Genomic DNA, 22,099 nt, shown 5'->3' with positions numbered 1-22,099 from the left:
TTCTGTGTTATATAAACTGTTTATGTAACCCTTGTTACGACAAAAGCATCTAAAGTTTATTTAAGGTTAGTTTATATGAAGTGCAACAAAACTTCATAAAGAAACGTTCACGCTCAGTAATCAATGTGCATGTTTCAATCTCGTTGTATTGTTATACATCACGATCCAAAGCAATGGGCTCTTCTGGGTAATTTAAGCCATTACTTTACATTGTCATTCAACGTTTAGATTTTCTCCCGAAAGCAATCTCAAGTGGAACACATGTGAATTCTTTGCTGCTCAGGGATGTACGTGTACAATGCATGACTGCCGTTTGCACTTGCCAGTATTGCTGTATCGGTGATTTACTGAGATTTAGTTTGCACAACAAGTTTGTTGATTGTAATCTAATTCATTTTCAGCAGCTTGCCGGCGGAATTAACTATCTTGGTAAGTATACAAAAAAGTCAAACCATATCTCACGAGTCACGGTGTTGAATTTCTCAAGAAATTTCCATCACTCAACTCCATATCTCCATGACGATTTCCTACTCTGACTAGGGGTGGTTAGTGGGATGTAGATAAACAAATTCTATAGTGTAGTTGTGTGAAGTACGGCATGTAAGACCGCATAGCGCAGTGGATTAGCGCGTCTGACTTCGGATCAGAAGGTCGTGGGTTCGACTCCCACTGTGGTCGCAATTTTTTTTTTCACACTCATTTGTCATGACCTATTCTGCATTCATTGAGTTGCCGCTAATTTTCACATTCAGTTGTGATATCTTTTATTTTGTTTCGCGCTCGTTTTGTTAAATCACAGAGCCGGATATCCAATTTCACTTTAAAACTTGGATCAATGACATGGTTCAAACCGGTGGCGATTTACCAAGCGCGTATGGTATGCAGTATCGAAGATATATCATCAATGTTCCGTCAAAATAAATGAATTACATCACCAGAAGGGAAAACTGGACAAGCATCCGCACTAGCAAATGTGGTACTCCGTAAATTTTATTAACACTCCCTCCGTCCTCTCAAAAGATATCTTTACTTTATTTAAATTTTTAGATGTATGCAGACACTATGGAGAAAGTATGCAATTCGAGATCAACGACCGGTGCTAGGTGAGCACAAGAAATTCGTAACTTGTAATAATATAAGCTAAAACAAGCAGGAGTTACTAAGTTTGTAGACACAATATTAGAGCATCTTTAGTGGCCCGACATAAATAGACCGCGCATATCGGTTTTGGTCCGCGTGGGCAGCCGAGTACCAAAACCCTAGCCTAGTGACCCGACACAAACGGACAAGCGTGCCCGCGACGACCCATTCGTGGCCATGTTCGTGCGCGCATGGCAGCAATCGAGTAGCCATGTCGCCTTCTACCCGCCATCAAAGCCGACCGCTCGGCTCCTCCACCGGCATTGACGATGGGCATCAAACATCCTTTTTAACCAGGCAGAACCTGCGAGTGATTGCCATTGCCCTTTAAGTCGTTGTTTGCTTCCCAGACCACCGGCAATGGAAGCATTCTCTCCCATCGCCGCCATGGATAGACGTTGGGTGTCCAGGCACGAGGCCACCGAGCTCGCCAAATATGACATCCTCGCCACACATGAAGTGATGGTGCCGAAGGGCTTCACCATCAGCTTGGGCGGGGTGCCTGTGCCTCCATTGCCCAAATGGAAAGACTTCGGATACAAGGTATTCCGTCGCAGGCAGGATCAGACGTTTTGGCTCGACCCAAAGTACGACGCTGATAGCAAGTACTGGACACCGTTATTTCACGTGTAATGCGGTGTAATGCGAGGCGGCGTCGAACCGTTTCGGCGGTGAGCACTCACCACTGGAGAAAAACATGGCCGGGCGGATCACGTTCTGGTCAAGACCCGGTCGCAACGTCAAGGACGTCATCGAGAATGCCCGCAAAGTAGCCTTCATTCGGTCGGCTACGGAGGCCGGCATCGTCCTCCTCGACTCCGACGAGGAAGAGTAGAGGTGGACGGTGTCCTCTGGCGGCACGACATGCATCCCGAGCGATGAGCATCCGACTACGAAGAGTTTAGCTTTGTTCTAGTTATTTTTTTATTTGTACCTTTGTTTCTTCTCTTGCTCCATCATTTTACTATGAAATATTTTTCATCTTAAAATAGAACATGGAATATAACCATATCGTGGTTTCTCTCTTTTGGGTCGGACCGCTAGGACTAACCCCAATTCAAACATACAAACAAGACGAGATAGCCAATTTCGTACCCACAGGTCGATCCAAACAAACCAAAGCAGACACTTTTCATTTTCAAGATGGGCCGAGCTGGAGATGCCCATGGATAGGTCTAGTTGTAGTACATGCAGTGACACATGGCAAAACCTCGTGGATTATATCAATCAAGGAGTTGGAAGAGTTTTTGCTGCGGTATTAAAGAGATTGGTTTATCTGATAGAGATTTTACCTCTTGTTCTATTATACATGAAGGTAGAAGTTCGAGTAGTGAGGCACATGGCCTCACAAAACACGCTTTAGGCCTTTGTGAGGGCCACCATGTATGGCTGATAAACCCTCCATTTTATCCATCTATTGTAATAAACATTATTGATTAATAAAGCTAAGTGTGTTTTGCCCTAAAAAAACATGGTGAAACAGTTGTTTAATCACTGTAGAGCGTACGTGTTGCTGTCCGCCGGGTACCTTTGCTCCATCGACGAGGAAGCTACCGCGTATTTCTGCTCAACCAACAGAAGTGAAAAGAGTCACTCTGTGCTCACACTTGCTCAGTGCACCACACCGCTGGATGGTCGACACGCAGGGGCTGTGGCATTCCTAAAGTAGCCACCGTGCCGAAAATGGATCCTACCTATTTACGAGAAACGAGAAACAGGGATGGCACGGGGTGTCCCTAGCTTCCCTCTCCACTTCAGTACGGGCCAAGCAGGGAGACATGGAGAAGTGGGTGTAGGTAGCCACACGCTTGTACTTGCACGCGGCATCGACGAAAGAGAAGAAAGCATCATGCATGCCATCGTTTCATACCTGAGACTGAGATGACAAAAGTAAAAGGTTAATTGCAAATATATATATCAAAAGAACAAGTTTAATTTGCACTGCAAAAGTCTTACATGTCGACCACAGAGTGTGAATTCCAACTATAAATCCAAAACGTTCACCTTATACTACGTCATAAAACCTGAAAGCCGGTTGAAATTTCCTCTAGTCAGAACAACATAAACGTGAGGGACCAAGACGGACAAAACTTTCTCACCTCCGCTGCTCGACCCTCAAGGCACCGGTGTGAGAGGCAAGACCATCTCCAGCGACGAACCGCATTTGTCCGTCTTGGTCCCTACGGACATTAGGGAAGCAAAACTCCAGCTTAACGGTATGAGCAAAAGGATCGACTAGTCCGCGGCGATATATTTGCGGTTCAAACTTGGGTTGGCAATGCGTCGCCGTCGACACAACATAGTCTACGTGTGTGTGTCCGTCTCCTCCACCACCTCAGGCCTGCATGGCGGCTGATGCTTCTCTTCCCTTCCTAGACGCTTTGGTCGCTGCGGCGCCATCAATGACACGTTTCGACTTCAGCGGCCGCACCAGGACTGCTAGGAGGCGCACCGCCATCAATGGCACACGCCTGGAATCCATCGCCGACATTGAAAGCGGCCGCATCTCCAGCCTTTTTAAGGGCAGTGGCATTACCCATCCACTGCCAATGCCCCCACCATTGCCCTTTTCTGCTTCCGAGAGAATATGCATCACCACTAGGCCACTACATGACGGCCATGTACAAGGGGTGGCCATTTAGGAAGCCATTAGGGTGGTGCGTTGTTGCAGAGGCTGGATGTAATTGGTATCTTCTTGATATTAATATATTCACTTTATCGAAAAATTTAGGAAGCCCAAGAACAACCACGAGGCGGGGTTGTCGGTGGGGAGCCTATGAATCCACACAGCCGCGTCCCCGTCAGTGTCAATGTGGCGGGGGCGCTCTACAACAACAGAACCCCTTGTGTGGGGTGGAGCAACGTCCACCTCCCTGGTGGCTGGCTCCTTACCCATCGGAGGGTGCCCATGCCGCCGGTGCCGCGGCAGGGCCACGAGGGGCACCAAGAGATCACTCGCCGCCGGTCACTTCTGCCTTCGGTTCTCGTCGCGGACCCAACGTACGGCCTCAACTCGGCTATGTCGGACACATTTGGCCATCTTGAGTGGAAATTACGCCACTGACCCAGGTTCCTAGGCGGAGACGAGTTCGACTACGACACTCCCCTGAAGCCGGAAGTGACGGTGGAGGCGGAGGAGGAAAAGGAGGAGACTAGGTCCCAGACGAGTAGGAATGCGAAGACACCGAAGACTTCATCGGCTACCTCGTCTACCTAGTGGAGAAGGCCAAGGAATAGAGCGCAGGGGACCAGCCTTCCCGTCATGATGGAAGGCGTGGGCGAGGAGGAGGCGATGATGCTTGCCGTCAAGGCCTCGTTGGAGTAGCTACCGCTGCCACGCGTGCTGCCTTGTTATTGATAGGAGAATAATCTGTGTTGTATTACTGGGGGCCAAAAGGCCACAATATATAGTACAATGTACAGGTGCAATATGCAAAAGGGCCCCTAACATATGGGCAAAATATAATACACACATATCTACTCTAACACCCCCCCTCAAACTCAGGGTGGATCCACAACACTGAGTTTGGAGAGTAAGAAGTCATGTTGCGCGCGAGTCTGTGCCTTTGTAAAGAAATCCGCCAACTGTAAATCTGAAGGCACATAATGAAGCGCAACAACCTGATCATGCACCTGAGCACGTGTATAAAAGGCATCAACACCAATATGCTTGGTCAGCTCATGCTTGACCGGATCACGTGCAATACTGATAGCACCTGTACTGTCACACAAAAGTGGAGTGGGTGTCGTAACAGAGACCCCAAAATCTGCAAGCAACCACCGTAACCAGGTCACCTCAGCAATCAACGAAGCCATAGCCCGCAGCTCAGCCTCAACACTCGAACGGGAAACCGCTACCTGTTTCTTCGTCTTCCAAGCAACAAGCGAACCACCAAGAAACACACAGTAAGCAGAAAGTGAACGACGATCCGTAGGATCACTCGCCCAAGTAGCATCCGAGTAGCACTGGAGCTGGAGAGAACTGGAACTAGGAAAGAAAAGGCGACGAGTAATCGTGCCACGGAGATAACGGAGGACACGAAGGAGATGACTGTAGTGAACGGTGGTAGGAGCTGAGACAAACTGACTCAGAATATGAACAGGATAAGAGATATCAGGACGAGTGACAGCAAGATAAACAAGACTCCCAACAAGATGGCGATAGCGTGTGGGATCGAGAAGAGGATCACCATCAGTAGGACGAAGCTTAACATTAAGCTCCATAGGAGTCTCAACAGTGCGCTCATCCACAAGAGCAGCACGAGTAAGGAGATCGTGAATATACTTTTCCTGGGAGATATAAAAACCATCAGAAGTGGAGGAAATCTCAATCCCAAGAAAATAGCGAAGAGGACCAAGATCGGTCATAAGAAACCGATCGCGAAGACGAGCCTTGACAAAGGCAATATACTCGGGATCATCACCGGTAATGATCATATCATCAACATAGAGAAGGAGAAGAGTGCGTCCACGAGGAGAAGTGTGAACAAATAGCGCTGGATCATGAAAACTAGGAGAGAAACCAGCAGCGAGTCACCACGAGAGGCAAAGCGCTCAAACCAGGCACGAGGGGCCTGTTTCAGGCCATAAAGAGAACGTCGAAGACGACAAACCATCCCATCGGGAACAGAATACCCAGGAGGAGGTTGCATGTAAACCTCCTCACTCAACTCGCCATTAAGAAAAGCGTTCTGAACATCAAGCTGAGAGACAGACCAGCGTCGAACAGAAGCAACAGCAAGAAGAGTACGCACGGTGGTCATATGAGCCACAGGAGCAAAAGTCTCATCATAATCACGGCCGTGCTCCTGCTGAAAGCCACGTGCCACAAGACGCGCTTTATAGCGCTCAAGAGATCCATCAGAGCGGGTCTTAATTTTATAGACCCACTTACACGTGATAGGACGAACACCAGGAGGAGGAGAAACAAGATCCCAGGTGCCAGTGCGCTCAAGCGCAGCGATCTCCTCAGCCATGGCAAGCTGCCATTCAGGATGGCACTTAGCATCCCGATAAGAAGTCGGCTCGGAGGCGACGGAGAGACCGTCTTGGCCCGGGAGAGAAACGGTTAGGAGCACGACGCTGACGAACAGGCGGAAGAGGTGGAGAACTAGGAGAATCATCAGAAGAAGACAACTCATCGGAAGAGGAGGGAGAAGGATCATCAGGCGAAGAGTCCGGAACTGTAGAACGCCGAGAATAGTGGAAGGGAAAAGGAGACAAGGGAGAAGGAGGACCAGTGGAATCAGAAGAAGAAGAGGAAGGAGAACTAGGAGGCGACGATGGCACCGGAGTCGGAGGGGGCGCATCAGGAGGAGAAACAGGAGGGACAGAGGGTGGTGCATCAGGAAGGAGAAGAAAAGAGAGATCATCCACCGGGTATGTACCAGAGGTGGGACGAGGATAGAAAGGACGCGTCTCATCAAACGTGACGTCACGAGAGATGCGCATCCGACGACCAACGGGGTCCCAACAGCGATAGCCCTTATGCTCATCACTGTATCCGAGAAAAACACACTCAACAGACTGAGCCGTCAGTTTGGTGCGTTCGCGAGGAGGGAGAAGAACATAGCCAACGCAACCAAATAAACGAAGAGTCGAGTAGTCTGGCAAGCTGCCAGAGAGACGCTCGAGAGGAATGCCACCTTGAAGAGCAGCGAGAAGGCTGAATGTTAATAAGATAAGTGGACGTAGAGATAGCGTCCGCCGTAAATGCGGCGGAAGAGAGGAAGCAATCATCATAGCACGGGTAGTCTCAAGAATATGACGATGCTTACGCTCGGCGACACCATTTTGAGCATGAGCGCCGGGACACGAGAACTGGGCAAGCGTGCCCTGCTCAGCAAGGACACCACGCAGGTGCTGGGAGATATACTCTCCTGCAGAGTCAGCACGAAACACACGAATGGGAGTGGAATACTGAGTACGAACCATGGCCACAAAGCGCTGATAAATAGAAAGCACCTCACTGCGAGAGCGCATAAAAAACAACCAGGTGTACCGGGAAAAGTCATCAATAAACAAAATATAGTATCGATGGCCCCCTTTGGAAGCAAAGGGAGCCGGACCCCAAACATCAGAATGAACTAAATCAAAAGGTCGCTGAGATACAGACGCACTGGTAGGATAGGGAAGCTGAATCTGTTTGCCTAACCTACAACCCTGACACGAATGTAAAGACACATCTCCTGAGACAGACCCCAGAAGACCACGACGAACTAATGACGATAAACGGGAGCCACAAAGGTGACCCAGCCGATGATGCCACTGCTGAAAAGAACCAGTGACGAAGCGGCAAGCTGCGGAGAGCTGGCAGATGAAGTGTCGGCGGAAGGAGCGCGAAGCAGTCTAACTCCCGGAGGCCCGGGGACTCAAGGCTGCGAGGGCCAGCTCCAACCAGGGCACTGTGTACGGCGGTCTGAACGACACAAGAATCAGCGTCAAGAATGACGCGACAACCGAAATCGATGGGCGACTAGCAGAAAACAGGTTCATCTTAAGGCTAGGAACATGAGAAACATCAGGAACAGAGAAAGATGAAGTAGAAAGGGTGCCTCGACTGGAAACAGGAAGAGAGGAACCATCAGCCGTGATAACACGGACAGGAGAAAGAAGAGAGCGAAGAGCGGAAAGGATAGAAGACGCAGAAGTCATATGAAAAGAAGCTCGAGAATCCGGATACCACGGGGATGACGTACTGTTGTGTAGAAGGTGGTGGTCGCGCGGTGCCGTAAGAGCGGACACGAGAACCAGCGGTACCCGTCGAAGAAGAGCACATGTAGCGAGCAGACCACGAAGACCACGGATAATGTCCTGATCGAGACGAGCGCAACGGAGACGAGCACGAAGAACCGACTGCCGACGAGCAAGCTTATCAAGGTGCTGGCGACGTAAGGCGGGGTCCCTCCTCCGGCAGCCGAGAGACGTCGTGGCCAGCCTTGCCACGAAGGCGCGGGAGGACGAGGACCACGAGGCTGCTGAGACCGACTCGGCCCTGGACCGGCGGAGGAGAGAGTAACGGCGGTCTTTGGAGACCGCAACGAAGGGGACGGCACGGGAGAACCACGAGCAGACGGCACGGGAGGACCACGAGCGGCAAGTGCGAGGGAACCGCAAGAAGACCAGCACCACGAAGACGAGTCTCCTCTGCGCGCAGCTCAGCGAGTACCTCAGAGAGCGGAACACGACCACAGGCAAGCAGCTGGGCACGACGCGGCTCAAACTCCGTGCGGAGCCGCGACAAGAACTCAAAAACGCGCTGAAACTCCAGATCCGCGCGCACAGTCAGACAGCAGGGACAGGTGCCACACACAGCTGTACGAAGAGAATCAAGCTGACGCCAAATAGCAGCACTCTGAGTATAGAACTCGTCAATAGTAGAATCACCCTGCTGAAGATCATGCTCTGACGAACCACGTACGGATAAAGAGCATCCCCAGACGGCTGATAGCGCGACGAAGAAAAGCCCACCGAGCAGCGGCGGTGGGAAGACTCATGAAGTCGGCGACATGCGAGGCGAGAACACTTGGAAGTGAGAACAGCAGCAGCACGAGCATCATCATCGATCCACCGAGTGTAGTCGGTCGGATCCAGCCGGTAGGTCGCAACAGCGATGAGAATACTCCTCAACCTTCCGGTCATAATCAGCCAGAGCAGTATCAGCGGCACTCTTGGCTGCATCCTTGTCCTCCTGAGAAGCATCGGGGGCAAGGGAAACGGGCGTCGGTGCAGTAGGCGCCGTAGGAGCAACGGGGCGCGACGGACAAGGGACCTCGCCAGAAAGCACACCCCAAAGACGAAGACCGCGCATGTGGACGCGCATAAAGGCAGCGAAATCAGGATAATTCGCGCCATCAAAAGTCACCGGGCAGCGAGGAATCGCAACATAACCCGACGAGGAAGACATAGCTCTGTCGTTTTTTTTTTTTCTCTTTTTTTTTTTTGCTTTTTTTTTTTTTTTTTTACTAACTGACGGAGCCGAGCCGAGCCGAGCCGAGCCGAGCCGAAGCTCAGATCGAGCCGATCAGGAGCCGAGCCGAAGGAGCCGAGCCGAGCCGAGCCGATCAGGAGATCAGATCGATCTCCAAATCGATCGGGAGCAGAAGCTCATACGGGCGGCCTGGAGGACGAGCAGCCGGGCGGCCTGGAGGCGGACGGACGGCCGGGCGGCCTGGAGGCGGACGGGCGGCCTGGAGGGCGGGCGGCCGGAGCAAGCGGCCGGCGAGCAGCCGGCGGCGGCCGGAGCAGCCGGCCGGCGAAGCAGCGCGAAGCGGGCGGCCGACGGGAGGCGGCCGGAACGGCGAGAACAGCCGGCGGGAGGCCGAAACAGCGGACGGGCGGCACGGAGGCGGCGGCCCTGGAGGGCGGGCGGCCGGAGCTGGTGAAGGAGAGGCGGCGGCGGCGACCGGGCGCGGCGGCGAGATGCCAAGGCGGGCGGCGGCGGCGGCTGCGATGCGAAAAAAGAAGCCTTACGGCTCTGATACCATGATAGGAGAATAATCTGTGTTGTATTACTGGGGGCCAAAAGGCCACAATATATAGTACAATGTACAGGTGCAATATGCAAAAGGGCCCCTAACATATGGGCAAAATATAATACACACATATCTACTCTAACAGTTATGTCGCGGCGCTCATGCAGGAACGGCTTTCCGAGGAGGAGACCCTCAGGGTCGTATCATGCGCACCGCCCTTCCCCCGTGCCATGATCGTCGTGGGAGCAGTGGCCTGAGCCTGCCCCGGCCTCACCCCCTCCTCCAACGGCATATCCTCTGCCTTCATGGGGCGTCCAACTGGCCCTTGGAGCAGGAACCACCGTCTACCCCGGCCGTCCCTCCTCCTCCGCCGCGGTGAACCCTCTGCCGATGCCGATACCCAACTGGCCATGGGAGAAGCCAGTGACCGTGGACCTCACCTAGGACGACGACAACGAGCAGTAGAGTAGGCCTAGGTTTCGGCTTGTTAATTTTAATGTTTTCCCCATTTTTTATCTATGTAAATTATGTATTCTATCAATAGATTTTACAAAAAAAAAAAACATTTGCGTCGGTGCGCTAGGGCAGCCTCCGACCCAAACGGATAAGAAGGACGGCGCGGCCAATGTTGTGTCCGCGGCCCGATCCAAACCGAGGTGTCTGTTTTACTTCGGACAGGTGGAGATCCCCATCCTACCTCGTTGAGGCTTTATTATAAAGCCGGGCCTTCAGGCCCTTATGTTTAAATCCTCTTCCCCATCCTTCTGTCTCTCTGGCCAATTATAAGCGCACCAGATACCGTGAGCTGAGGAGAAAACTGGAAAGGGAAGAAATTATATGTGCACGGGTAGGGGTTTCGTAATGCAAGTTCTTGGCTTTGTTCATGAGCGGGATTTTACCGATCAAGAGTTCAGTGATGTGTTGTTTTTCTTTTCTTTTCTATCTGATTTGGTTGGGGAGCTCTTGGTCTTTCTTTTTTTTGCCGGCAATTATTTAGTGATGTGCATAAATCTGATGGGGTATTGTGAGCGGGGAGAAGAAATGGAAAGGGACTAGCTTGCCATCTTTCATGAGTTGTGGTCGGTTTGAGGTGCAAATTCTTAGCTATCTTTATGTAGGGTATGTTACCGACTGAGAGTGGAGTGCTCTTTCTTACTTTCAGTCTGCCTTGTTCGTGGAGATCTTGTTCTTCCTTTTCGGGTTTTTTTTTTCCTCTCTTGTTTGCGATGATTCCTTGCCCGTTTTGCTGGTAGTTATTTGACTGAGATCGATCAACACTAACTGAAAATTAGCATGTTCTTTTGTTTCTACTATGCACAACTATGTATGATGTTCTTAACACAAGTATACCATATTATTTATTCATGGCATCGTGATTCTATTACAGAGCTTTGAAAGGGGAGAGCTGGTCCAAGAGCTATGGGCAACTCATGTGTTACCGGTTCCGGTAAGGGTTTCTTTTGAGCTTTTTACTTTGCAGCTTGTGTTAATTTTGATCCCCTTATACCAATGCAAGCATTGCTGTTTCTAGTGTCTGGAAGTATTTCTTTTGAGCATATTTCTGCTTCCTACTGGAATTAGGCTTGATTGTTCATTTTACAAACAAGATTCAGACTGTTCTTTTTATGAGCAAAAATAAGATTAACAATTTCTTATGTATTTTTCCATGCAAAAGCAGAAGTTCTACCTTTTCTTTCACCTCCTGCTTGGCCAAAGTAACTATCATACGGACACTAGGAAATTCCCAGTATCATATAATACAGTTTCTTCCATCAATTTTCCTCAGTCCCAGATCTCAGGAAAATGTTTGTGTCTGTCCGAAGTCCACAGGAAGAAGATGGCATAAACCTCACCCCATTTATGTGGTGCACAATGACATTAAATTAATTTGTACATAATGAGAAGAACGACAGTACTTTACAGTAATCGACAAGGCTGCACTAATCAAACTGATCGATCATGGCGCCTCTTTGTCTCATTATCTGTAGCAGTAATTTGAGCTGCCATACATTGTGATCTTCTAAAGATGTTACTGATGCAAGAATTGTTGCATTGCTGTTCCAGTCCAGTCAAACCATGGACAGAGCCAGGAACCCAACGGGGCACAGACAACCTTCAAGTGGACGGTCGATGGTTTCTCTTCCCTTCTTGATAAGGGTAATGGATGGACCAACTCCAGTGTGTTTCAGATCAGGGGGCTTAACTGGTACGATAACCATGCTACTATTTTATTTCAGTTCTTCCAACAGAGAGCATGTCATGAACAAATTTCATTTTCATTTTTTTGTTCTCTTCCTTTCTGTGGACTTGTTTCGCAGGCACTTAAAACTGAACCCAAGGGATACAAAGATTGGCGGTGTGAAAGAATATGTTTCGCTTAAGCTTGTGCTAGCCCAACAACACGTCAGATCTGGCACGGTTGTGGATGCATCTTTCAAGTTCTTGATATATGACCAGTCATATGGAAAGCACAATAAAGAATATCAAGGTACCTTAACAAGTTATTCCTGAAAAGTAAAGTAGGTTATTGGACCTTTATAGCTAGTCGCCTACTAGAATGATAGTACAATTTATAGCCTGTTTTACAAGAAAAAATATCTGTTATTCTAAAAGAGGGTTCTTTGCAGTGAGCCACAACTTTCAGAGTACAAGCTCAATCTCTGGAACCTCATACATGATACCTCTCAGGACGCTAAGGGAGAAGTCGTCCAGACTCCTTGATAAGAATTGCTGTATTTTTGGTGTTGAGTTTGGAAGAGTTGTGGTTGCTAAAGGTAATTTTATGTCGGAGACGCTGTTTGTTCAGAAGATTAACAACATCTGCAGTGACTCACAAGTCTACAACTGGAGCATTGACGACTTCTTCTTGTTGAAGAACCCGAGCACCTCTCCAGAGTTTGAGCTTTGTGGACACAAATGGTAACGATACTGATGATGTTAATTCTTAGTTACTGGATTTGCCTCAAAAAAATTCTTAGTTACTGGATTCTTCGTGTTAAAGAACCCGGGCACCTCTCCAGAATTAGCTGAATTCAGTTTGAAAGGCGTTTGACCTCTTGTTAACGATGGACTAAACTATGTGATGCTCTCCAATTTGACATCTTGTTAATGATGGATTAAACAAAAATAAAAGACTGCCGGGGTTTGACCTCTTGTTCATGATGGACTAAACTATGTGATGCTCTCCGATTTCCAGGTTCATCACTATCCATCCATCTGGAGAAGATAAGAGTGGGAACTACCTTTCCTTGTACCTGAGAATGAAGGTGTCGGATACTCTCCATCAGAGCTCTGGAAACCTGGTAGAACTTAGCATAAGCATCAAAGACCAGGAAACTGGCAAGCACCGGAAACTATCAGGTTTGTTCTTGAGTAGAATGCTACTTGAAGTATTATCATCCAAATTTCCTGATTGACGCGTTGTTTTTTTCTTTAGACCGGTGCCAATTCTCAAAGAATTCACCCAGTTGGGGATGGCCCAAGTTCATATCGCTTGAAGATTTCAAGGACTCGTCAAATGGTTTTCTCTTGAAGAAGAAGTGCTGCATTGAAGCTCAGATTGCGGTCATTGGTTCCTCTAAGATAGAGTAGCTAGATTACTCGTCTTCCGCATATGCTCATTTGTGTGCCTGTATTTAACTTGAATTGCTATTCTGCCTCTGGGTATTTAGTCGTTTGCTTGTGCTGAACGTACAAGGAGTCTAAACCTGATGACGTTGACATGTATTATGATGTGTTTCATGCATGTGGGTGAAGCTTTAGATAGAAGTAAATGCTTAGTGGAAGACACTCGAATAGAAATGACAAGATGCCCTGTGCATTGTTGCGGACATCTTCAACTTTAGAGGCATAATACTCGGTTGAGAAAGAAAGAAAAAAGTTTACATAGGTAGGGTAGTTCAGTATTTGCAACATGAAACTTACTGTGCTCGGGTTTTTGTTCCCGACAAGTTCTTTTTTTTCCCGCGACGGGGCTCGGGATTCCCGGTTACCGCTGCAACCGAGAAATCCTGACCGGTTCTCGAACAAATTCAAAAACCAAAAAGTGAATTCAAATTTCTCAGCAAGGTTACTTAAAATTAAAACTCCCAAGTGACACGACCTTGCTACCATCCTATCTTTTTTTTGAATGTTAGCGGGAGAGTTGCTAAATTCCTTGATTAGATAGAAAGTTTGTTAGAGCACCTCCAGCCGTTGGCGCTCCACACGACCAAATCCGGCGATAAATAGTGCCGGATTGGACAAAACTTTGGCGTGGGGAGCGCCGAACTTCCAGCCGTCTCTCCAGGTAGACGCCCGGAGATGTTTTTGTCTTAGTTTCACAAATAAATTCACAGTTCGGCGAATTTGATAAATTTTACCAATATTTGGTTTATTTTAACAAATAAATGTTACATTTCAACAAAACAAGCAAATAATTTGACAAGTTTTTTTTTTTTTTTTTTTTTTGAGAAACACAGTACAAACGCAGGCGCTCACATACACGCGCAAACACTCACCCCTATGAACGCACACACACACACCCTACCCCTATGAGCACCTCCGGAAGACCGAGCCGGCGGATTGGATCTTGAAATTGACGAAGTCACCACAGGCGCCTCGCTATCGACGGGAACGTCGCCTCCCACTGAAAGAATATTCCGCCTTTATGAGACACACAGATGTCAAACCTGGGGTTTGAACTCTGGTGGGCTGGGGGTACAACCACCCTCCCAACCACCCAACCTCAGGTTGGTTCTCAATTTGACAAGTTTTCAAACAAATCAAATGGAAACTAGTTGTGTTGCCTCGAAGCCTCCATATGTACTCCACCAGCCTGCAGCTGCTGATGCATTGTGGAGTCTCGAATCTCTTGACGCATAGCGATGAACGAAGCCCACGATGCCGGCACCTGGTGATTAGGCTATGCAAGAGGACCCTCTCTGTCATATGGTGCAGCTTGTTTGCTCAGAGGAACTGGATACTTTAGCTTGTTCTCGATAATCATGTTGTGTAAGCACACACAACAATTCATCACCTCCCACATCTGATCTTTGGACCAAGTCAAAGCGGAGAACCGGACTACAGCAAATCTCTGCTAGAGGACACTAATTGCACGTTCGACGTCCTTTAAGCAACCTTCTTGTTCCTTAACAAACTCCACCTCATTCAGAAGGACGGGGCTTGAGATAGTCTTTACAAATATTGCCCACTTTGGATAGATACCGTCTGAAAGATAATATCCCTTATTGTAGTACCGACCATTGATCACAAAAGTCAACCGGGGGAGCATGACCCTCAACAATCTTGGAGAAGATCGGCGAGCACTGCAAGACGTTGATGTCGTTGTTCGATCCCGGCATACCAAAGAAGGAGTGCCAATCCAGAGATCATGGGTAGTCACTGCCTCAAGTATCACACTGCAGCCTTTTTTGTGACCTTGTACATTCCCTGCCAGGCAAACAGTCAATTGTTTCATTTCCAATGCATGCAATCAATGCTACTAAGTATCCCCGGAAATCCTCGAGCTTCATTGAAAGAGAGGATCTGAGCAGTGTCTTGTACAATGGGTGATCTCAAGTAGATGTCCCCGAACACTGCTATCACCGCCCTGCAGAACCGGTAGAAACAATCAAGGGAGATGGACTCCGCCATCCGAAGATAGTCATCGGTAGAATCACCAGGAGCTCAGCATTTGCATAGCCACCGTGCATTTTTTGAGGACGGAAAACCCTGCCATGCCGGTGCAATCCAACTTGCATATGAAATAGGAGTCATACTCTCCAAGGGCATACACAATTCTCAGGAAGAGCTTCCGGCTCATCCTGAAACAACGCCTAAAAACAGCCTCACCGTGCAATGGATTGTCGGCGAAGTAGTCGGCGTAGAGCATGCAGTACCCCTCCATTCGCTGCCTCGGCTTGCACTTCCGGTGACCTGGTGCCGATCCACCACGGCGACCAATGGCATTCTCCGCGTACAAGCCGGGTAGGAAAGCTAGGATCAACATTTGCTCCTCGTCTTGGGCGGCGACTGCTATCTCTTGTTTAAAAATCTCGGCAAACATCTGCTCCTCCTCCTCATCCGAGTCCATGTCCGCCCAGGAAAATGGACGAACACCTGCCGGGCGTGTCAATGAGGCGTGACGCGAGGAGTTGCTCGACGGCGGAATATAGGCAGACATCATGACGGACGGCGGAATATAGGCTGGTGGGAGGAGGGATGGCGGAGTGCAGGAAACCGGCCGGCGGATTGGCGAGGGGTGGTGCTGGTAGCGACAACGCAACGAGAGGGAGGGGGGTTTGTGACGAGAAAGTGGTGGGGTTCGTGTGTTCTCTCGCCGACAGAGCAGGCCCGTCACCGCTTTTCTCTCGTCCGGAGTCCCCGAGTGCACCCCGGGGGGCTGGGGATGGTCTGGGCTCTCCGGATGGATTAAGGGCCTATTCCGGGAGAAAACGAAGAACCGGGGGCGCGGCTAGGCCTAATAACACCATCCAGATGAAAAAACGTCTGCCGAGGGTCTAGTCGGGGAGACGGCTGGAGATGCTTTTACAAAGAAGAGAAGGGTGGAAAAACAAAGGCAAGGCCCAAGTCACCCAAAACAAAAAAAGACATTGCTACCATCCTATCGGTTTGGCTTTTGGAGGGTTTTCCCTTGCTGTGCGTCGCTTTCATACATAGGGAAAGTACCCTATATTAGAAATGTAAGAGCATCTCAATCCACACCAAGGATGTATAACTGTCGCCTACCTCACGACGGAAGTTATTGCACGCAGCGACGGTGCAGTATTCACAGAGACGCAACGTCACATCTCGTCGCGCCTTGCTCACCGTGCGAGCCTTAATGCGCGCCACCGCTCCCTCGCCTCCCTCCGGCGTATAGTAAGGGGTGCTTGCGCATCATCTCTCACACACAAACCCTAGCGCCTCTCTCCCCAACCCTAGCTTCCACCATCTCAGGAGTCGAGGGCCATTCCATGGTTGGTAGAGGTAGAGGTCGAGGTCGCAGCCGTGGCCGCGGTGGCCGTGCTGGAGCATTAACGCCTACACGGTCGCTGTCGCCGTTGCCTGCCCATCGTTGTCTTCTGATGGGGAGTGGGAGTTCGAGTTCATCGTCATCCTAAATGGCGACCCACTCGACATCCAGAGGCTGCCGGACAAGTTCGTCGAGTTCATCGTCGGCAACGAGCCGGCCACGCTGCAACTGTGGTAGGCTGGCTGGGCTTCTGCCGGTGTCCGGTGGACGTGCTCTTCGACGGACGTGGCAAGATGTACCTCCACACCTGCTGGGAGAAGTTCGCGCGCTACCACGACCTCCAAGCCGGTTGCGTGCTCACATTCTCCTACCAAGGCCCGATGAGTTGAGCGTGAAGGTGTTCGACGACACGTCCTTCCGCTGGCACTACCACAACAACGACGGCGAAGACGATGATTGAACACGGCGAGTGTTCTTTCTTTGCAGCGAAGATGGCCGCTGGTCAATTGAAGCCACTAGTGTAGGTTTCTGGATGTTCTTCCCGCGCATCGAAGAACAACAACCGAGCACTCTCTCAACTAGCTGCATTTTCCAGTTTGGGTGACTGAGAGTGTCTGAGACTGTTCTTTCTTGGCAGCGAACACATGAAATCGACGAGGCCAACACTAGTTAGGTTTACTTATTTTGCAATGTTTTAACCATGTTCCAAACTATGTATTAGTTTGTGTAATGTTTTAACCATATTCTCTATTGAAACGAAAATGCAAAAAAGAGTTGTTTTAATGTTTGGGGGTGCGTTTGGGGGATGCGACAGGGAAGCAATGCGCCTCAAATGCGGCATAAAGAAAAAACGTCCCCCAAATGCTCGATCTGGCGTGATTTGGGGGCATCTCCAGCCGTCCTCCCCATACGGCGTCTAGAAAAGACGCTTTGTCGGCTATATGGGGGGCACCGACGATAAAATTATTATGGGGTGGGGGGGGGGGGGGATTTACCCAGTTGTGCCCCCCATAGCACCCCTAAAATTGAAAACGGCGACGATATAGAGAGATATCTAGCGCCAACAATGCGCCGATCGAACCGAGTTCATCGAAACATAATTAACAAATGTAAAAAAACAGAAAAAGAACTAGTTGAGCCCTAGGCGACATAAGAAGACGGCGTAGTCACCGCCGTCCTTGTCGGAGCTGCCGTCATCCTTGGGCTCATCCTTGGGGACCGGCGACGGGCAGCAGCAGCTTTGGCCGGGATACCCACGCCACTCTGGCGGCGAGTCCTCCAACTCGACGAGGATGCCGATGCAGCACGCGCGCTCAGCCGCCTCTTTCTTGACCTTGGACCGTGACCACGCCAACACGAAGTTGTCGAACAATGGCAGGACTTCGTTGAACGACGTCAGAAGCGCCACCCTCTTCCCCGGGAACTCCTCCGGGTCATCCACGATGGCGTAGAGGAGCTAGCCGGTACGGTACTTCTCAGGCGGAGTCCACTCCGGCTCCTCCGCCTTCGGCTTCTTGGACCGGAAGGAACCACTACCGCCTTCCTCGAACTTCGGACGGCGTGCTCCTGCTGCCTCTTGGATGTGGGGCCGCCACCGCTGTCCTCGCGCTTTTGCCGGTGCGCTCCTGCCGACGACACTTGTTGGATGAAGAGTCTGCCGCCGCTCCTTGGCATCCTTGGCGTGGCCGCGGAGGAGGCCCCTGAGCCTGACGACGAGAACAAGGACGCGGTGTCCATCCTCCACGGCATCCACCTCCTCGAGATCGCCGGGAACTTGAGTGGTTGCTCATTCCCGTAGGCAATGTGCTCGAGCACCGCCGGGGGTGCCGCACCAGATCCGACACGCCGTCGTGTTGTTGTTAGCGGGCGGCGACTCGTTCCCCTAGTAGTGCTGAGCTCGAAGAGGCGCCTGACAAGGGGTCATCTTATCAATGCCCATAATGATAGACTTGGGTTTCAAGGAAGGAGAGCTGGTGAATTCAAAGACCAGTCAGCCAAACTAGGCAGCCGATGAAAGTACGATCAAGGAGGAAAATCACGGAGATTGGATTATCGAGAATTAGGGTTAGAGGAGTGTTGCGAGTTGTGGAATCTATCTCCCCATGGTGGCTCCTCCTAGCCCTTATATAGTAGGCTAGGTCTCAGGGTCCACCTCGAAGTCGATTACATTGTGTATATCAGTTTACCCGATATGAGTCTAGCTTTCCTATTTACATAATAACTGGGATTCGGCTTCATGTATCTTTCTTCGTGGGCCTTCGCCTATTCCATCTTGGACTTCATACCAGGAATGGTAATGCTAAGTACCTGATATAGCATATCGATGTTAGCGCCGCTGCATGAAGAAGCTGTCCCACATCGGGGTGTTCTCCAGGTTCTAGTGTGGGTCTGCGCGCTGCTTCGGCATGAGCTCGGCGTAGAAGTGTTGGTGTATCGCCTACGCGCGCGCGTTCCCACGCGGCTCCGGTGGGATCGAGATGCCTCCCGCGCTCAGCCGCCACCCAGAGGGCGCGCGCATGTCCGGCGGGGCCATGTACGCCGCTCCGTAGAGCGCGCCCGCCTCCTCCTCGTGCAGGGTGCGGTGACCGAAGCCGTTCGCGTCGGCACCGTCCCATTCGTAGAGTGCAACCATGGCTGCAGCGGCTGGTGGGTGGATGGCGCTAGGGTTTTTTGTGTCGACGAGATCTGGACTGTGCGCGGCGTGAGAGCAAAGAGGGGTAGATATACGTGCGGACAGACACGTCGCAAAGCCGATGGGCCAGTGGCATTGCATTAACGCCGCCTTGTGCCATTAATGCGACGAGAGCCTGGTTGTATGCCCGCCGCTGATGGAAAAGCTACAGGCACGGGGGACGAGGCTTTGCCGCCGCGATGTGTCACTGCAAGACAGGTCCCGTCGAAGATGCCCGTTCTACCGGCGCCCCCGCTTGCCCTCCCTTTGGGTTGTGAGCGGGCTGGAAGCGCCGATAGCAAAATCGGCTAGTGCCGGTCCAAAAACAACTTTGAAGAGACCCACTAGAAAGAAAATGAACGGCTTTGGGGGGCGACTGGATATGTTCATTATGTCCGCATGTTTGCAACTCGGAACCCGCCCGCGAGCATTGCAACGATATTGACGGTACACGTGATCAATTAGCATCTTCGGAATCGAACGTATCTTCGATTTGAGATGTCAGAATCTGCTAAGCAAAAACCATATAGTCCGTGCTCAGACTTGGGCAATGCACCACACCACCGGCTGGTCGACACGTAGGGGGCTGCCCAAAATGGATCCTACCTATTTACACGAAACGAACAATAGACATGGCATGGGGCCGGTGTCACTCACACTGCACCGTCCCTAGCTTCCATCTCCACTTCACACTAGACAAAGCGGCCAAGGAGGCATGGAGAAGCGGGTGTAGGTTGCTAGTTGCTACCCTTGTAGGGGGGAATCGATGAAAGAGAAGAAGCATCATGCCATGGCTGCATAACGAGGAGCAAATATGAAGATAAAGAAGGTTTTGCTGAAGGAAAACAAGACAGCAATTAACTATGTATACAAACATTAATCCCACCTAAGGAGTACCACAGTTCAAGATTAGCTTCTATATTTCATTAATTCTTTGGCAGCATTTTCTATCCCATTCTAGTAAAAGTTTAATTGCACACAATAAAAGAGCAAGTTTACTTTAGTCTCGACAACATACATGCCAACCGCAGCCGAGCAAGGACTTTGGGGAGAGTGAGGAATTTTCATGCGATGATAACCATGTCCCGGAGGATCGGTAAAGTTAAATGTTGAAGCTGGTTCGACTAAGGCTGAAAGAATATGATTTGCTCCTATGATTCAAATGATTATTTCCTATGTCGGCCAGGAAAAAAACTGCTTGTTTGCTCCAGTGCACAGAAGGCCGAGCTTCAAACTTGACTATGGGGTTGCGGTTGTTATGGATCTGTATGTCTATTATTCTTGAAACTAATTGCTCCTATGTCCACCATCTTCTTTGTGCTGTGTCTCCCGACTTGTCCACCTTGCTGATGTCAAAAACATGGGGGGTTTTGATGTTATGTGATGCCTCGAAGGGGTCAAATGGTGACGATGAAGAGGGAAGCGGACATGGTTGCCAACACGTTTGGTAAGTTTTGTTGTATTTTCTTTTGAAATGTTACCAGGGGAGGGAGAAGAGCCTCTACCTGAATTTTATTCAATTTTTGTCTACATGGTTTTGCAATTGAGAAGCACTAACTGGCATGCTCGCACGACGACCATCACCAGGAAGATAAACATAAGCAGTGCATTGAGGAGTGACACTAATGCAATCGAAGGGTATCACAATTCCAAGACCTTGTAGATTGCACCACTATCACATGCTTGTATGTCAACTATCCACTAGATGTCAATTAGGAGCATATGAGGATCAACGAGTGGAGTTGGCATTGTCCAAGGGCGTAACTTTGCCAAGGGAATGATGCAACCACTAAGCTCATCGGCTGATTGGGTGCCAAAAGTGCGAGGAGCCTCTTCCAATAGCATCGAAGGGAGTTGCAAGGCCGAGATTCCACCAACGTCACGAACCTTGACCGTAGACTCAACCAAAGGGACATCCCTAAGCACTTTGCATGTTGAGGAGGCGACCTGCACCGTCGAAGAGGGCCGATCAACCAAGATTACACAACCAACAAATTCTAAAGTCGAAGGGCACCATACCAACCCAATTGTTGCCACCGTAAAATAAGGAAACGGTGCTCAGTATCTTCATCCTTGGAAGCTTTTGTTCGAAACCACAACAAGAAGGTGTCTCGAGGTGCATCTCCAAGAGCACCCCTGGAGGGACGGAAAACACCGAGGAAGCCTTCAATAAGGATCTAACGTGGATAGGCTAAATTGTTAGTGCCATAAATTCTAGTCATAGAATCTATGACCGACAACTTTGGTCATAACCGTCTATGATCATTCCAAAAAGAAGGTTGTTGTGATCCGTCACTGACTCTCCACTGCACTACTACTAGAAAACAGCTTATCAGTGGCGCACCTGTTTTGCTTATCAGTGACGCACTAGTGGTGCACCACTGATATCACGTCACTGCTAACTTTTAGTAGTGGCGCACTAGTGATGCGCCACTCCTAAGTTATACAGCAGTGGCGCACTAATAGGTGCTCCACTACTAGGTAAAAGGTGCGCCACTCCTAAAGTTACTGGATGCGCCACAATCGGGTGCGCCACTGCTTGTTGAATAAATTGAAAAATAAAAAAAGACCACGTGGGACCTGGTTGTGGTACCGGTGCAGGTGAGTTGAAGCATCGATAAAAAGCACATTTATTCTATTATTATAAACAATTGTTATTACAGGATTCAAATGACAAAATACAACTAAAGTTTGTAAACTTTGCATCTGGAACCCTAAAAAAACAAAGAAAATCAATCAAGTCCTCCGTGGCGCAGTGCCCTCCGCGCTCGTCCTCGATCTGGTCGGACGCCGGCGGAGTTCGACGAGGTCCACCCCATGCTCCAGGCCATCGGTGTAGCCGCCGAAACCAGGCGCGGC

At 49.9% G+C, this 22,099-nt stretch overlaps 1 protein-coding gene and 1 non-coding gene across 2 annotated transcripts; both read left to right on the top strand.

The window, feature by feature from the left end:
- The first annotated feature begins 604 nt into the window (after positions 1–604).
- TRNAR-UCG (transfer RNA arginine (anticodon UCG)) lies at positions 605–678 on the top strand. Its single transcript has one exon. It is a non-coding gene; the product is annotated as a tRNA-Arg (tRNA).
- Positions 679–10,290: 9,612 nt separating this feature from the next.
- Positions 10,291–13,458, top strand: LOC127292481 (uncharacterized). Its single transcript, XM_051321895.2, has 7 exons — positions 10,291–10,461; positions 11,002–11,061; positions 11,679–11,820; positions 11,933–12,102; positions 12,242–12,533; positions 12,811–12,974; positions 13,051–13,458. The coding sequence occupies exons 2-7, from the start codon at positions 11,034–11,036 to the stop codon at positions 13,203–13,205; spliced, it is 951 nt and encodes a 316-aa protein (XP_051177855.1). The 5' UTR covers positions 10,291–10,461; positions 11,002–11,033; the 3' UTR covers positions 13,206–13,458.
- The last annotated feature ends 8,641 nt before the right edge of the window (positions 13,459–22,099 follow it).

Source organism: Lolium perenne, chromosome 1 (genome assembly GCF_019359855.2).
Source record: "Lolium perenne isolate Kyuss_39 chromosome 1, Kyuss_2.0, whole genome shotgun sequence".
Classification (NCBI taxonomy): Eukaryota; Viridiplantae; Streptophyta; class Magnoliopsida; order Poales; family Poaceae; genus Lolium; species Lolium perenne.
This window is presented reverse-complemented; position numbering and strand designations above follow the sequence as displayed.

Bases quoted from the DNA above. Each gene is read 5' to 3' on its own strand.
- LOC127292481 (XM_051321895.2), top strand. From the start codon at position 11,034: ATGGGCAACTCATGTGTTACCGGTTCCG. The intron at 11,062-11,678 runs GTAAGGGTTTCT...TTGCTGTTCCAG, and splicing joins CTCATGTGTTACCGGTTCCG to TCCAGTCAAACCATGGACAG. The intron at 12,975-13,050 runs GTTTGTTCTTGA...TTTTTTCTTTAG, and splicing joins CAAGCACCGGAAACTATCAG to ACCGGTGCCAATTCTCAAAG.